The 18284-nt window shown below is 41.2% G+C and overlaps 1 protein-coding gene across 2 annotated transcripts in view; it reads left to right on the top strand.

Moving 5' to 3' along the window:
- Nucleotides 1-11192: 11192 nt before the first annotated feature.
- The window catches only part of LOC135220549 (ankyrin repeat domain-containing protein 16-like), a 103808-nt gene continuing 96716 nt past the window's right edge, over nucleotides 11193-18284 (top strand). Inside the window, exon 1 of one of the 2 annotated variants that reach the window (XM_064257741.1) lies at nucleotides 11193-11307. In XM_064257741.1, coding sequence (XP_064113811.1) covers nucleotides 11305-11307 — 3 coding nt within the window. In that variant the 5' untranslated portion in view covers nucleotides 11193-11304. Of the gene's footprint in view, nucleotides 11308-11353; nucleotides 11502-18284 lie in introns of those variants that run through there. The other variant, XM_064257740.1, reaches the window with a different exon arrangement.

Raw genomic sequence — 18284 nt, 5'->3', positions numbered from 1 at the left:
TAATAAACGAGAAAACCTGCTTATTTTTACGAAACACATTTATAAGTAAATTGCTCAATGCTTTAAAAGATATGTTATACAAACTCAAATTAAGACAAGTCGCTGAGTTTTTAAAAAGAACCAAGAACAAAATAGCAGGGCCGGTTTTAGGCCTATTTGACCAATTTGATCAACCTGGGCCCCGCGCCTTGAGGGGGCTTCACGCCAGAGTTACCGTTTGAACTGCAGGGTTGGATCAAATACAGTTGTGCTTGTATTTAGATTGTATTTAAATACAATTTTAATGTATTTGTATTTTGGGATCCAGAAAAAAGTATTTTGTATTTGTATTTATATTTCGAGATTCAACAGTTTTGACTCTCGAAACAAAAATACAAATACAAAATACTCTGGATACACATGTACCATGATAAGGAACTGCAGAAGGAAAAGATTTTGAAGATCGTAGATGCTTATGAATGAATGATTTTCAGAAAAATGATAGTTATGGGACTACGTTTCTCTCTCTATAGTAAGCTCCTTTTTCGTTTTTTATAATCTTATATGCTTATGTTATTTGTACTTGATGTTGTATTTTTCTTTGTAGGCCATGTACTAGCAAGACCAAAAGAGATTGCTGTCTACTTTGTATTTTTTGCATATCTCTTCTTGGACAAATTCGTACTAATAGTTGTATATTTTGTCAATAAAAGGACTAACTAGCCGGACTTTATTATTTCCGAATCATATTTGGACATTGAGGAAGAAGAAGAAAACATTTCAAGAGAATGAGCCTTCCGTCACCAATAGCATCAATCAAGACGAGGCTGGCACGAGTGCAAAGTGACCTCATCTTCTTGCCCACATTCCTCCACCTGGGCAAATGAAGGCAAGTGCATCAACAAACGACACTACATCGGTGAAGGAAGAGCTTGAAACGAACCTAGAACAAGGTGGTCTGCCATTTGACGTTAACCCACTGAGGTACTGGCGCGATACGCAACGCTTCAAAATTTTGAAGCACTTTGCCTCTTAGAATGTTCTAGGGTGCTTTGCAAAGCCAGCACCATCAGAAAGGGTGTTTAGCAAGTCCGACAATTTGTACTACACTCTTGAGCGAGCAAAACTCGACCCGAAAGCCATCCGGGCATTAATGATGATAAAATGCAATTATGATATGTAAACCGCTATCGCTACCGAATAATAACACAAAATTTTCACTTGGAAAATCAATTTTATATTAGATCAAAAATTCGTCTTCACTTCTATAATGATAGTGACAAATATGCAATAGCAGCCTTACCTTGTATTAAAAAAATAAAACTTTCATAGTGTTTTTCAGTGTTTAGTTTATCGAGCATTGATTTTTTTTTATTTTTTTTTTTTTAAACAAGTATACTAAACGAAATATAAACAATACACAAACTTTCAGTGTTCTAATTGGCCCCGCAATTCCTAGCACCGCCCCTGCAAAATACGTAAACAGCTAAGTTACACTTTTACAGATTTATCCATCATTTAATTCGCCTTTACTGAAAGTATTATTTTAATACAAATTAAATCATACACGAAGAAAATAAAAGTATTACTTTCTTGAGGCAAAGCAGCTGTAGTTAGTAATAAAACTGAGTAGGAAACCAAAAGCAAAGCTCTGATTTTAGTAGGATCTCTCTCTAACCGAAAATACAAAACATAGATCATAATACCATGGTTGTCCTTGACGAGTTTTTTTTTTTTTTTTTTTTTTTTTTTTTTGCACGACGTCCAAAAAATTCATCAAAAGGATAAAAAGAATATTCTGCATAATGTGCACAGCTGGGAATCACTGGTGCAGCGGTTGAAAATTCATCTTCAGTTGGAGTTTTTCGCTTTGGTCCTGTCTACAGTTAGTTTGTCGAAGTATTCGCCCATGTTCCTTTGAATAAAGGTATTATGCCGCAATACATTTAGACTGAACTGTACTTCTGTCTGTCCTTCCTAATTTCTTTAGACGATTAATTCCATTTACTACAAGTGCTGCTTTTCATCATTATTATATATATATATATATATATATATATATATATATATATTTATATATATATCTATATATAATATATATATATAATAAATATAATAAAAGGAGCCAATAAAAACACCAAAAGGGTAGAAAGTTATACTAACTACATTTCGTGGACATTGTCTGTCTCCTTCAACAGGCAGGTACTGACGGGGCCATTCATGTTTTATTGTAGATGTACACAAGGTATGTCGGTGATACTAAGAGAATAAAAAAAAGGAAAAAAAAAAACATTCTAGCGCAGCACGTCAAAGAATACGCTCTGTGGGGCTGTAACTAAAAAAAATAGATAAATAATAGGAAAAATCACTCGGTACAACTGATCCTGCTATCGGTAGATTAGCAGTCACTAAATTTGAATGGTTTTTTTACCTTTTTAAAATAATAATAATAATAATAATAATTAATTAAATAATAAATAATAATAATCATAATAATAATAATAATAATAATATAATAATAATAATAATAATAATAATAATAATAATGTCTAATTCCACATAACCCACAGAAGTGAGAATTTCGCACATAGAGCTAAAATACAAAAATACTAAAATCCCATTGAGAGGAGATAAAAATAAAGGCATACAATAGGAATCCTGGTGCAAAAATATAAAGTATACTACACCAGATTCTTCCATATTCCAAAAGTAATATGATCACTGGTCATTAGCGTGTTCACAAGGCTTTTCACAATAATATTACTTGCTGGCATCATTCCGACTGACACTCAAGGGCTCTAAAGTATCACCCTATAATCTTTGACCAAATTTGAAGCATCAGTCAGAGTAACTCTCGGAAACCGAATTTTAAAACCCCCAATCTCCTAAGATTGCGTCACCCCCCAACAAGACCGCATCATTGGCGTGATCGGTATAGTCTTGGCGTGCCACCTCGGTGGCCACGAGTTCGATTCTCGGGCATTCCACTGAGGTGTAAAAGACGTGTATTTCTGGTGATAGAAGTTCACTCTCGACGTGGTTCGGATATCACGTAAAGCCGTTAGTCCCGTTGCTGAATAACCACTGGTTCCATGCAACGTAAAAACACCATACAAACAAACAAACCCCCCAACTCCCGCCACCTCCTTTTCCTACAATCAAGTATTTAGTCTCTTTTACTTTAAACCAACAGTTTTATTTCAATCTTTTTAATATTAATGAAACGACAATTCATTTGCAGTCACCCAGAATCAGTATTCATGGTCAGTTCTGTTTCTAATGATTTCAGTCTTCTCGAACGTTTTACAGCACCACCTCTCATTCACTGCCTGATTCCCGTCAGGTTTGAGAAATCTCATGAAATTTATTCGTTTTCAAACGTAGTTATAATCCCTTGTTCCGATTCGTCGGCATTTGCCAACGTGGCTCATCCTCTCTCTCTCTTTCTCAGTGCGTTTCTCTTTATCACTTTTGACAACAGAAACATAAGGTGGTCAGGTATTTGTCTCTTTACGTATGTTCCCCACTCCTGTTTTATCTTATGCGTTATTTGGACTAGATCTCATTTAAATATGTAATGCCTAGTCAATCCAGTATCTGGCCTCTCAAACATGCTTGAGATATTTCACCGTTTATTCTCGATTTTTCAGCAATTCATTTCCTACAACCAGTTTGCTTGTGAGATCTTCCTTTGATTCTGATTATTGGATGAGGGCTAATGCTATGTTCAATCAATGATAGGCTAAAGACTGATGCTCGATGTTCGATATATACCGTCACCTTAGTCTGATGTCCAACTCTTAGCAAGAAAGGTACTTCACATTTTTTTTACACAAACCCCATATGAAGTAGGCGTGAGTACAATATGCTTTGATTTCACTTAGACCTGTTATGAAACAACCAATAAAAATCGTTGTCATCTCTCCCAAGTGCTGCAATCCTTCGTTCTCTTCAATCCCTTTCAGCAGGACAGAGAGAAGCTCCGACAGAGATTCAACAAAGCCAACCCCAACCACTTTGATCGGAACTTTGCGTGAAATTAAACTAAGTGTGCTTCTTACCAGCCCTGTTCAAATTCTTGCCTTAGCGCGCACAAGTTCTATATTGGGTTAAAAAAAAATAGGAATAACGGAAATAAAGTGATTGCCATATTCATTTTCTTCTTTGAGTGAGAGATGAAACCTATCAGTATAAATGAATAAGCGGAAAACTCACAGCTTTAAAACTTATTTCTTAAACCGTAATGTATACACTATCTATTATCTAGTCCATTAGATCCTAGATCCTCTAAACTATTCTTCTGATATTATGTTCATGTTTCTCACTCTCTTTAAATATCTTCCATTCATACGTTTCCACGCTTAGACAAGTAATATACACACATGTGTCGCACACACACACACACACACACACACACACACACACACATATATATATATATATATATATATATATATATATTATATATGTATAAGTATGTATGTATGTATGTATATATATGTGAATGATAAATCTCCGAGCAATAAACCTTTCACAACGATAACCGCCTCTTACATCAACAAAGGAGGCTCATCAACAGGCTTTGAATCCCTGTGCACACTGTTGCATTCACCCGTCTTGCATGTATTCTCACGATTCCTGGACGCTATGACCTTCACTCTCCGAAACCTCTCAGACCATCAGTGTAACTCTTTCAGTTTTGATGATGCATAAATCATGCAAACAGTTGATCTCAACAGCGTTCACCTTTTCCCTTTCTGCAAATAGACAAAAAAACGCGATGTCTTTTTCTGAACTCTCTCTTATGTTGCTCCTCCCAAACGTGTTCAACAGACCATCTAAATCAGGGGTGGCCAAACAGTCGATCGCTGCCACTTGTTTGGTCGATCGCCGTTCCCCCACAATCCTATATAAACAAACAAAAACACAAGCATTTATAAGTGAAACAATTGTACTTATGTTTTTATCGTACTATGGCGCTATATGAATTTTTTCCACGTAATATGTATGATTATGAAGTATGGTAGATCGTAAAAGAGTTTCAGTCTGTAGAGTAGACCTCGGATCCAAAAGTCTGGCCACCCCTGATCTAAAACATCCACAGCTTCGTTGCGCAGGAATCTTCTTTCCCCAAATTTGAAATCATCCACAATTCTTTTTGCAGCGGAAAAGAAATCAATCCTTAGCAAACCACTAGTGTCAATTAACTTCGGTAATGCCATTCTTTCAGTTTCAATTGGATTCCTCTACTCTGCGCTCGAGGCATTAACTAATCTGACGAAGATGACGGCTTTTAGTTTTGTGTTAAAGAAAACTATTGTGATAGCTGTTTGTCTGTCCGCACGTTTCCTGTCCGCCCTCATATCTCAGGAACTACTGAGGCTAGAGGGCTGTAAATTGGTATCATGGGCCAGGCTGCGAGTTTCAAACATATTATACGCTGTATAAAAAACTCGGATCATGTCAAGATTAGCGAACCCACTATTTTTCAAGACAATATTATACAACTATCGTTTATATATATATATAATTATATATTATATTATCCTATTCGATAGATATAATATATATGTAATTCTATATTATATATATAGATATAGATATACATTATGTAGATATATCTTATAATTAATATATTATATATATATATATAAGATGTATATATATATATAACATTTTATGAGATATATATATTATATATATATATATATATAGTATAGATATATATATATATACAGATGTAGATATATATATATATATATCATATATATATACTATTATATATAAGTATATATATATATCATATATATACATATATATAAATATATATATATCACAAGTGGTTTAGTGTCGTCTCGAAAAATAGTGGGTTCGCTAATCTTGACATGATCCAAAAGTCGATTGCGCCGAAGAAACTCTGGCGCATTTTTTTTTTTCTTGGACAATTCTGACTTTAGTAATGAATAATAACAGTTTCAAGTGATGGTGGGCTTCTGTGATCTATCGCCTTTTAAAAGAAAGGCGGTTATGTGACGGTATGAAACGGAAGATGGAAGGAAACCCATAATTGGGCTTAATTCCTGATGTAACATTTTATAACCTTGACTTACGTTTCGCGTGAAAACCAGAAATCTTCCCTCGCTAAATCTATAATTCTATGCAAAATCTTTTGGTACGGAAACTTTATGAATCCTGGAGCCCAGGCCCATGGAATGAAGACATGCAAGGGTGGGAAAAAAAAAAAACATCTTGGGCCTTAACCTTGAAGGAAACGATGATAATCAATAAAAACAGCTGCGCTCTCGCCATGACCAGTCCAGCCACACAACAATGCAAACCTCTACTTTCACAAGACAGTGCCGTAATACGACGAGTCATTCAAAGCAAGATGAAGCTGAGATCATTATGAAAAGTCATTGCCATCTCATTAATAAACAAATGACTAGGCAATGAATGCTCGTTCTCGGATTCAATTGCAATGTTGTGACCAGCCACAGACCTCCTCTCTAGAATTCGTTATTTTTTTTAAATTTAATTTAATTTTTTATTTTGTTGAAGGCGGATAACTGAAGTTTACTCATTTAATGTATGTTCGATGATATTAATGATTAACAGTAATATCTACTTGATGATGAAACACTTGCTTATGTGCATACAAACTTGGACGCATAATGTGATATCAAACATTCGGGTGTTTTTACAATCTGCATTCATTTTATTTTCAATTTGCTGATAATATGCTTAGACGTGATGCCACAATAAAAGTCTTCAGCATTTTATCTTTTAAATTAAGCGCGATTTTGCATCTTGAGGAACAAAAATGGAAGCATCAGTTCTCCTTTTTTTTGTCAGAAAATTTCTAATTTGCTTCTCGTATAAGTTTTGTATTGTTCAGTTACATCGATTTTTCTTCTTTGAATCTAATTTTTTCGTTCTGCCTACTCTATCTCCTCTATTCCCTCAGCAGAGAGAGAGAGAGAGAGAGAGAGAGAGAGAGAGAGAGAGAGAGAGAGTTGGGTTGGGGGAGCGGTTGGTGCCTGAAACGTGGTTGTTGTATTTCACCTGAAAATGAAATTTTATCTATAAGACCTTTTTCTGTTTTTAAACTTGATGAAACGGCTCTTGTAAGTATGGTACAAGGTGAAAGAGAGTAGGAGCCTGGTGTGGACCTCTGAACGTGCAAACCAACAGAGACGATGAACGGTCTTAAGGTTATTCCGTGAAAATAAATTCGTATACTTCCAACAGCGGATTACCTATTCTTTATCGTCTAATTAACATCCCTCAAGCTAAAATAAACTGAAAAGTGTTTTAGTATTGTTTTTTCCTGGAATTCTAGAACATTGAGCCTTTACAACAACCCCCATTTACGAAAAAAAATAAAAGTAAATAAATAGATAAATAACTTTGCATTCACAACATACTTTTACTGACCTGTTGCTTCTTTACAGAGCCGATTTAATTCTCCGAGCGATTCGGGTATTTGAGATTGTTAAGTGACCTTAATAAGTATGATTTTCTTCTTTGCAAAATTATCAAAGCCGTTTGCCTCTCCAAATTATAAGTTGAAAAGAAATATTGTCTCTTAGAACTACTCTTTAAAGCTGGATGAAAAGGAATCTATGAATACAACTATGATAAATAAACTTGTTATAACTAACTGTCATTGCGATATGTTGCTAAGTCAGTACAGAAAACGCACCACTTTCCTATTAACTTTGGATCCAAAACAGTATCTATGTTTCTTATCCTTTCTCTCAGCACGTCATAGAGATAAGCAAAAGATTGGTCGGAGTTCCGCTAGGGGATCAACAGTGATAAAGTATATTTAGATTTACAAAAACCTTGATCTCTGTGTCAATTGAAAAATCCGCATCGAAGATATACGCAGTATCTAATTTATAACCTGGCAACTATGTAGGTTCATTTAGATTCATTGTGACAATTGTTCATGCAACGGAATCCGTATGAAAGATTTGGAAACCCTGGTATGCCTACAACATAAAGATTTGACGAGGACACGAGTGATAAGAGTAAATGAAAACAGGTCCGAACTGAATTTTACACACCGCTCTGACGATCCTCTGAGAATAAATAATCTCAAAAATAAGATTTTTTCCTCTGAGGGAAAAATCTTATTTTTGAGTAGTACATCGTAAGATTTGGCATCTTTAATGTCAAGAAACGGCCACAATCAATCATCAAAACAATTACAGCCGTTAAAATCACGAGTTCTAGGTTAGGAAAACAGCCCAGAGATGCTACCGGTACTTTGATTGAAGTGTATGGAAACTTGTGTATAGATAGAATTTACAGGATGACGACAGTATAAAAGGCTGTTACAGCTGACGGAAATCCTGACACGTCCTACTGCTGTGCTGCCTGTGCATGCAGCATACATCGAGGAAGAAATGGATATATATTTTTACATGGCTTTAAGAGCGACAGGGGCCCTATTAATTGAGTAAAAGAGAGCAGAACACCTTCCGTATATACACGATAGGTTTGCCAGTTATGAGTTCTTCAAACCAAAGTCTGTCCCGTATAATTAACTGGTGTTGCGGACGTGTCTTGTAGTTACATACATTCTTTATATGCCGTGGAATAACACAGTAGGGAGGCTGCCACGCTGTTCACTCCTAGCAGAAACTTTTGCCCACATTCACAGCTGAGTCGACTGTAGGCTGAAGAGGTACTTATGAGAACTGAATATGTTCCTCGATGACAACATAAATTCCTTATTTAACTTGCCAGTGTAAGGCACAGGAATGGAAAGCTTTACACTGGGAAAGAAGCTGCAATAAGTAAAGGATGCAAAACGTGGGATGGAGTGACCCAACAGCAATGAAACTGATAATGAGATACACAGAAGTTTATTATCTGTTTTGGAGCAAGAAAGGAGCATCAACCCGGAATCAGTCATCCGCGTTCTGTATGTCCCGGGAGTTGACTCATGAATATTCTGCTCTATTGTCATTTATAGGAAATGCTAGCTGACTGAATCTTAAATTTAAGAATACAAGAAATGTTTTAAATCCCTGACAAGGAACGCGAAACTCTAAAGCATTTTCAGCCACTTTGGATACAATACTAACCACTCGCAAGTACAGTAGACTGACATGATTTGTCTAGAGATCCCACCGTTATAAAAGGGTTTCGCCTAGTTTCCTTTTGATAAAATGCTCAAGCTACAACTTACAAATGATGCACTTCTACTGCCATCATGAGAGGATGCTTGCCAGCGGAAACCGACGTCCAGTTTGTTGTTGGATCCTTTAGTTTTCTTTATATATATATATATATATATATATATCTATATATATATATATATATATTATATATATATATATATATAGATATAATGAATATATATATATATAATATATAATATATAGATATATATATTGTATATATATATGTATATATATATATATATATATATATATATATGTGTGTGTGTGTGTGTGTGTGTGTGTGTGTGTGTATGTACACACTTATGTAATTTGTCTCAGTGACATTGCGAAATACGCGGGCATGTTCAGGTTGCAGACTTGAGGCAAGAATCAATAGAAGTCATCTTTAAAACGGACTGATCAATGCAGACGGTATCGCTTGGAATGGAGTCAAGCGAAGTTTTCAGATACAAGCATCTTTTTTTTCTCTCCCTCTCTCTCCTTTACGTTAGGGATAGTATCTAGCTAAACCCTATGTAAACATAAGAGTGCTTTTTATGATAGCTTTAAGATATTTCACTTCTAGGTTTTTATTTTATCTTATTTTTCAAATATCATCTCTTATGGCGCTATAGTGCTAATCTTCCAAAAAATTCATTTAAAACGTTTTAATAGTAATAAAACACGAACGAAATTATACATCTTGGATACAAAAAATTTAAGGAAAAGGATAAATAAACGAAATTTAACCCATGGAAAATACCTCGTTTTGAATATAATCGAAGATAAGAAAAATTAAATGGAAACCCTACCGTAATCCAAGTGTTAAAAGTGCTAGGACTCAGAAATGAAATTTGGACTTCCAATTTGTGCTTCATCATGATTTTCGGGTTAACTTCGTTTGTGTTATGTTACTATTATTTTTTTTTTTTAATGAAACTTTCGGAAGATTAGTACTATATGTCATAGCAGAGGAGATTTTTTTTAAAAAAAGAAAATAAAAATCTATTTTAAAAATATCTTAATGCCATCATAAATATTATTCTTATTTTACATAGGTTTGAGGTAGACACTGTCCTTATTAAGGTAAAGGAGAGAGAAATGTAAAGAAAAATAAAATGAAAAGAAACTTAATTGTATTTGAAAACATCACTTTCGTTACTTTACTCTTTTAATCCAAGAGATTAAATCAGTCAGTTTTACATCCTTTCACTCATCCTACTGTGAGTGAGAGATGAGACTTGGCTACAGCCTCTAACGTGTGAAAAAAATTCGAACCTAAGAGAGAAAATGGAGTGATGTAGGTACCGTAATCCGAGAGGGACTAGTCGTGGGGTTTGCAGTGTAGTTGGGAACTTTTGTTAATATGGATCATGTATTTTTATATAAGAGAGAGAGAGAGAGAGAGAGAGAGAGAGAGAGAGAGAGATTAAGAGAGAGAGAGAGAGAGAGAGAGAGAGAGAGAGAGAGAGAGAGAGAGAGAGAGAGAGAGAGATATCTTGTATGATTTTTATAATTTACATTTTCTTAGAATTACTTCCGTATGGGCAAATGTTAAACAGTCTACATTAAGCTGGCCTTGTGCCAACGCCATTTCTGGCTCAGCAACCCGTAACAAGTTTGCAACAACGTTGTAGATTATCGTTCAAGTTTTATCATTCATCTGTATTCTACCACGCAAAGTTTGGTATGGCTTCTCACACCCAACTGAAAATTCAGCTGTAAATAAAATGACCTACCAAATCAATTGGTTCTCTAACATTCTTAGTTTTTCATCATATACAAGCAGATAATTACTTTAGTTAATTTACTTGCATTATCTACCGTTGAACACCAAAACTCTGAATAATAAAACCATAAATACTCAGATAATGTTTCACTTATATTTTTCTTTTCATGCGAGACAGGGTTATTAGGAATTAAATTTAATATTCAGATAACATGAAAAGTTTAGCATTTGTTCATGTTCGTTTTTATCTACAAGTTTTCTTCGTGTTTACTTGAGAAACATTACCAAAATATAAAATTGACCATAGCGTCAAAGTTAACGAAAAGTTTAAATAATTGTGGCACATGGAATTTTCGTTGTTTTTGTTTACTTTGATTAGCGTTTGTTAGCTTGACCACTACCCTGACGAATTTTGATTGAATTATGGTAATATTTTAACGAAATTTGTATCGGAAATGCATGTGATTCGCCGTTCAGTAATAGGAGACTGGTTTTTACTTGCTGTTGTAAAATGTCTTTGAAGGATATCTTGAATCCGTCAACTTAACCAGTGCGTGCCCTTAGTGCCACCCTTCTAGTGTATCTTGGGCATGATTCGTTGTTATCATGAGCGACCACAGGTTGGAAATTGTAATGTTTTGGGAAAATTTAGCATAAAATCTAACACTAGTACCTAGTAGGAGATGGAGGACGGGTGTGTTGTTTATCTAGCTATGCCCTATCTAGGGTAAACAACCGAGTGGACTAACTGTGCCATTCTTGCCCGCTCGTTGACCCACCTTCCAGAAAAAGTACTTTAACACATCCTGACACCGGAGGTGGACACCAATCACGAGTCATCGGTCGTGGAAGCAACACCTCAAGACCTCTACTTTCCTCCTAAAATAGAAGAGTTTTCTCCCAAAGTATAAAATAGGGGAAACATAGCTACTACTCCTTGAGTCCATCTTACTCAGGCAGATCACCCTTATCCACTCGATATGTAATTGGTGAATCAAGAAACAATTACTTCTTTAGGCATACCATTCAAAAGATTTAGGGTAAAACATCACAGCAGGCCAAGCAGGCCACCTACAATCAACACCTAGCCACCCTCCGAAAAATGATATTGTTATGTTACAATAAAGTTTCATACATACTTACCTGGCAGATATATACAATTAAAGGCCCACCCAGCCTCCCCGCAGGAGACAGGTGGAAGAGAGAAAATATGATAGAAAACGGGGATGGTTCCTAGTCCTGCCGCCCAGGGCAGGCCGGTAGATCACCTGACCTACCTGTAGCGAGTGGCGCGAAATTTGAATTTCTGTCGGGGACGACGGAGTCTTAGCTATGTATATATCTGCCAGGTAAGTATGTATGAAACTTTATTGTAACATAACAATATCATTTTCATACAATCAACTTACCTGTCAGATATATACATAGCTGATTGGCACCCTTCGGTGGAGGGTAAGAGACAGCTACTATATGGAATAGACAGGTAAACAACATATGTTGTAGGTATAAATAAAACCTTGGTTCCTACCTGATAGGTGGTAGACTTCGTGGGTGTTTGCCCAGTAGTCTGCATCACCTCAAGAAACTTTAGCGAGATATATGATCTATGGCCAAGAGTTCTTGTGGGTCTGCCGATGGGGTCTTATCTGCTTACTCGGCAGAGCCTGAAAGGACTTTGTCAATGGGTGCTGATCCACTTATATGACAATACACCTTATGAAGGAGCACACAACCAATCCCGACCACCTGATCCTAACCATATGTTAGAACTAAGGATTGTTCCGAGTTATCCCCGAACTCTTCACAACAACCGTAACTCAAAAACCACTACGCACACATACATAATTTCTAAAAAAAAATTATACTCATCTAATTAGATATGACAAGATTCTCTTACTGAACAACATAGACGGCCGCCCGTGCTAAACCAAGTCCTCCATTGTTCGAAGAGACTCCAGACCATATCTAAAAAGAAGAAAAGTATATACTTTTAAGGATTGGTGTCGGCTCCCGTACCCAGAATAGTATCCGCCGATACGAAAGGACCTAGAGAAAAACACTTCTCATATGTCACACGAACGTCTTTCAAGTAATGAGATGCAAATACTGAGTTGCATCTCCAAAATGTCGTATCTATGATGTTTTTAAGCGACATATTCTTATGAAACGAGAGAGACGTCGCTACTGCTCTCACTTCATGAGCTTTAACTTTCAACAGTCGTAACTGTTCGTCAGAACAGACCTTATGCGCGTCTGTAATGACGTTCCTCACAAAGAATGCCAGCGCATTCTTGGACATCAGTCTTGTGGGGTCTTTTACCGCGCACCAAAGACCTTGTCTAGAGCCTCCCATCTGATGCTTTCTCTGAATGTAGAACTTTAGGGCTCTTACAGGGCATAGAGATCTTTCTGCTTCTCTTCCTACGAGACTCGATATGCCTTTGACTTCGAATGACTTAGGCCAGGGATTCGAGGGATTCTCATTCTTAGCTAAAAACAGGGTCTTAAACGAGCAAATAGCTGAGTCTCCCTTGAAACCTACTTTATCTTGCAGAGCATGTAATTCACTAACTCTCTTTGCCGTAGCTAAAGATAATAGGAATAGGCATTTGTTCCGATACGTAATACAAACCCTCGGTCCTTTAACAATAGGAAGGTAACTAGCGGCAGCTGGGACGGTCGTAAGCTTCGAACAAGGGGAGAACGGTAGTTAACTGCTTGTCCGATCGTGCGCGCGCCCGCGCGCCCGCGCGCCCGAGAGGTGAAGAATCACTTTTGCTTTCGGCCGCGGGTGTGAAGGACGTGTTCGTCATCGCTCTCTGCCCGCTTCATCGTCGTATGCTTTGTTTATATTGTGTTTTCTACTAATGGTTTGGTTTGACTTGAAAATGAAACTGTAAGTACACTGTTTTCATTTTCATTACTTAATTATGAATCAACATGGAGCTATCGCCGTAGAGACGGCGATTTCCGCTCTTTTCATGAATTGAACCCTTGAATTATGTCTCGGTGCCGAGGGCGGGCGCACTCGCGCCGAGTCATGTATTTTGGGCGAAAGTGTGTAATTGAAAGATGTAAGTACTCTTTTTCATTATATTTTGCCCTGTGCGTTCGTTGCCGAGAGCTTGATTGCGCTCGGCAAGAGCCTCTTATTTTGTATGAATAGAATGCAATGAAAGTGGATTCGCAATGCAGTTTTCTTTTCATTTTCATTATTAATTGCATCAAATTTAATTTTGGATCAATTTCCGCTCTTACCCGGGAATTAATCCTTACGATTTATTGCTGTGAAAGTGAAAATAGCAAGTGCAGTATTGTTCATTTTCATATATATTTATGATAGCATCATATTATTATGGATCAAGTTTCCGCTCTTACCGGGAATTGATTTTTCCCTCTTTAAGTTCTATGAAGTGAATCGCAAGTGCAGTATTCTGTTTCAATTTCATATTACTTTTCACTGCTGTGTCGGGGGTAGGGAAGCGAAGGTCTGCCAGGAAGTCGTCGGAAAGCTCTCCCGCGACTCCCTTGGTATCCGATTCTTCGTCTTCTTTCCTGCCCCCCCGCTCAGCTTCCTCGTATTTTGTTTTTGGTGGTCTTCCTTCCGTTTCGGGGTGGGGCATGTCTCCTCCCCCGTGCATGAGGGAACCCCTCTTACTAATCTGTCTGTGCTACCGCAGGTGCTACAGCCGTGGGAGACGACCTTGGACAGGTATGGACCACTGCGGCTGCAGGGCGTGCCTAGCATCCACGATCTGCTGCAGAGTCTAGCGAGGTCTGGGGCGGTGACCTTGGAGTGGTCTCCACTACAACCTTCACGGCCGCTTATGCTGCTTCCCCCCGCTGGTCTACACTCCCCATGCTGTGTCGGTGACGCCGTCTGCCGCTTCTAGGGCCGGTCGCCGCCGTACCGAGGAGGGGTATGCCGCCGCCGCCTGTGTTTTCTTCGTGTTGCCTGCCCCAGACTTTCGCTGTTCCAGCAGCTCGCCCCTGGACCGGCCGCCAGTACCACGCTGGCTGCCGATGATTCTACGAGGCGATGGCTGGGCCTGCCGTACCTGTCGCTGATGTGGTTCCCGCTACTGGCTTGGCTGTCCCTTCTGTGTTTACCGCTGCCGCTGTTCCTGCCGCTCCTGAGCTGGTTGCTGTTCCTTCGCTCCTGGTTCCTGCGCCTGTCCATGCTGGTCCTGCCCATGGTGTGTCTTCCCCAGTCCCAGGTCCTTCCGGACAGGGGCAGTCGGGCCGTGTTGCTTCGGCAATAGGCCCGACTCCGGCCTGGATGGAGGACCTGACGACTGTCCTGCGTGAGCTGACGAAGAAGAGGAAGGTGTCATCTTCGTCTTCGTCTGTTGCTGCCTCTTCCCCTTCGACTTCTAAGGCCCATAAGCCGAAGAAGAAGAAGGCTGCCTCCCCCCCCTAAGAAGTCTCCTTCGGGAACTTCTAAGGGCCCGTCCCACCCCGGTGGGACGGGGGGTCCTTCTGCTGGTCCTCCTGCTCCTTCGGGGGCGGGGGCCCGTCTCCCCTTCCGTAAGGAAAAGATAGACGGGGACCAGAGGAGTATCGGTTAGCTCTGGTACTTCCTCGCCTGGTGCTAGCGGCGATGCCGCTACGCCAGGTTCCGGCTCGGTCTCTCGTTCGCGGGAGATCCCGAGTGTACGCTCTCCCTCGGGAGACCGTGCAGCCAAAGTTTCGGCGCCAGAGTTCGCTCGGCGCCAAGACCACGGCACGGAGCAGAAGGTTGGCAGAACCGCTCAGGTGACTCTCGCCAGGCCAGCGGCCCCGCTCTCGCAGCGACCAGCTGGTAACCGGGTTTTGTTATTCCCCCTCAAGAAGACTCCTTCGGGAACTTCGAAGGGCTCGTCACATTCCGGTGTGACGGGGGGGTTCTTCTGCTGGTCCTCCTGTTCCTTCAGGAACGGGGCCCGTCTCCCCTTCTGAGAAGAAGAAGAAGACGGGGACCAAGGGTGTGCTGGCTACCGCTGGTACACCCTCGCCTGGTCTTGGCAGCTCTGCTGCTAAGCCAGGTACCGGCTCGGTTTCTCGTCCGCGAGAAGTTCCGAGTGTACGATCTCCTTCGGGTGACCGTGCAGCCAAAGTTAAGACGCCTGAGTTCGCTCAGCGTCATGACCGAGGCACGGAGCAGAAGACTGTCGAGAGCCGCTCAGGTGACTCTCGCCAGCCAGCGGCCGCTCTCGCAGCGACCAGCCGGTACCTCGGGTGGACGTGACGGTCTCTGACCGGCCACGGGTTGAGGCTGGGAAGAGGTCCCCCAGGTCCCCTCGACCGACGGTACCAGCCTCGGCTGGTACCAGCGGTTTGACGTGCCGCGAGGACGCTCACCGGTCTCACGGCGAAAGCGAGCTCTGCAGGTCACCTGACCGCCGCTCCCACAGGGACCGGGCGGATACGGTGACCAGCAGCAGCTCGTCTGACGCACGGGCCCGGGGTCGACGTGCTCAGTCGAGCCGCTCGCCACAGGTGAGCGGCACGGCCAGGCCTGCAGATCGATCCCCACCGCGGGTTGGTGATCGGCTGCAGCCCCCCACGTACGCTGGTCCTGCCAGCGAGCGGGGGGGGAGCGTCAGGTCTGTCTCTCCACTACCTTCAACTTCCTCGGGCTACACCGGGAAGAGCGAGGTAGCTAGGAGTGATCGTGAGAGGTGCGCCGCTCACGATCCCGTCACGACGCCGCACGTGCCACGTATGGTCTTAGGACCAACCAGGACGTACGCGCAAGTGATTGGAGGCGACCGTCAGGGGGGGAGGGGGGGAAAGGGGGTAGCGTCAGTTCTGTCTCTCCGATACCTTCAACTTCCTCGGCATACGCCAGGAAGAGCGAGGTATATAGGAGTGATCGTGAGAGATGCGCCGCTCACGATCCCGTCACGACGCCGCACGTGCCAGGTTGGTCTTAGGATCAACCGGGACGTACGCGCAAGTGATTGGAGGCAACCGTCAGGGATCTGTTGCTGGTCCTTCTTCTGAAGGAGGAGGGTCCTGGGAGCTGCTCTTGTTGGAGGGACTGGACGGTCCTACTCCTCAAGACGCTGTAACTTCCGAGATTCAGAGTAACTTTACCCAGGTTATTGCACTGATTCGTCAGCACAACGACCGGGGGGAAGGATCGCCGCTCCCACCAGCAGAGCCCATGTCTCTGCTCGAGTCGTTTTGGGGCCCGAGAGGGAACCCAAACCGACGGTGGGTATGCCGCGATCGGAGCTTGCCTATTCTGTCTTGAACCAGAGTCTCTCGTCTCCGGACAAGAAGGCTCTCTCAGTTCTGGCCGGTCGATCAAGCTACTTCCACCTCCTCTACTGCGACAGCGGCGTTTCTACGTGTCTTCGGACACCGTATTTAATACTCCTTCGGTCCTCCTGAGAGGTTTCGACCTCGACGAGGACTGGAATGAGTCGGAGGACGGTATCGGCTCTCTCCTGTCAGGTGTCGATCAGCCCCACCCAGACGACGTTCACAGTGGCGGCAGACCCTTACCTACAGTGAGAGTTCGTAACCCTCCTCGGGGAAACGTTTCTCCTGACGATACGTTTTCCCAGACTCTGAGAGGCCATCGCCACAAGGCATGGGCTGCTCCTACTCTTCTCCAACTGCTAGTTCCACTGGGAAGGCGAGCGAGTATCCAATTCCTCCCCCATTCCCTCTCTCCTTACGGCTACGAGGGAAAGGGGAAGGATCCTACAGAGATTTCTCTGTAGGATCCCACGTTGGGGACTGCGCTACCAGGGGGGACCTTCGGGTCCTACCTGACGTAAGCCCCGGTCGTTGAGGAGGGATCCTGCCCCATTCTCGATTTCTACGGGAATCGAGAGGACCACCAGCCGATATCGTTTGACGAATTCGGTGGAGGTTTCGCAGACTGCTTAGAATTCTACGGAATTTCTAGCGCATTCAGAGTGTTAGAGTTTTCTTACGATCTCCAAACACTTAGGCGAGACCACGGTCCAAAGTGAGCGAGACGAGAATCCCCGATATGTTACACGATAATCGGGAACCTCGCCTATGCTCGAATTCCTGGAATTTCCAGCATTAGGAAGAAAGACTGCTGCTGAAAGAAGACTATCTCACGTAGGCGACCAACCTGGAATAGAGAAGAACGGACGGGAAATATCCAGTTTGGCTGGAACTATCGTCTTAGTATTCTGTTCACCATTGAAGCTTTCCTTCGAGGAAGACTTCTCCTTCACTCTCTTTAATAGAGAACGAAGGTGGTCGATCTCCAATCTTATTTTGTTTTCTTGAAGGAAAGAATTTAGGATGGAGATCGTTGTTCAGAATCCTACAAATATACTACGTATATTAACCTCGCGACTGATTCTGCTAATGAAGCAGTTGAATGGTCCGAGGGGTAGGCGCATATCCTGGTTATTCTACGGATTGCGACTTAG

The sequence above is a fragment of the Macrobrachium nipponense genome, chromosome 2, assembly GCF_015104395.2.
Source record: "Macrobrachium nipponense isolate FS-2020 chromosome 2, ASM1510439v2, whole genome shotgun sequence".
Classification (NCBI taxonomy): domain Eukaryota; kingdom Metazoa; phylum Arthropoda; class Malacostraca; order Decapoda; family Palaemonidae; genus Macrobrachium; species Macrobrachium nipponense.
This window is presented reverse-complemented; position numbering and strand designations above follow the sequence as displayed.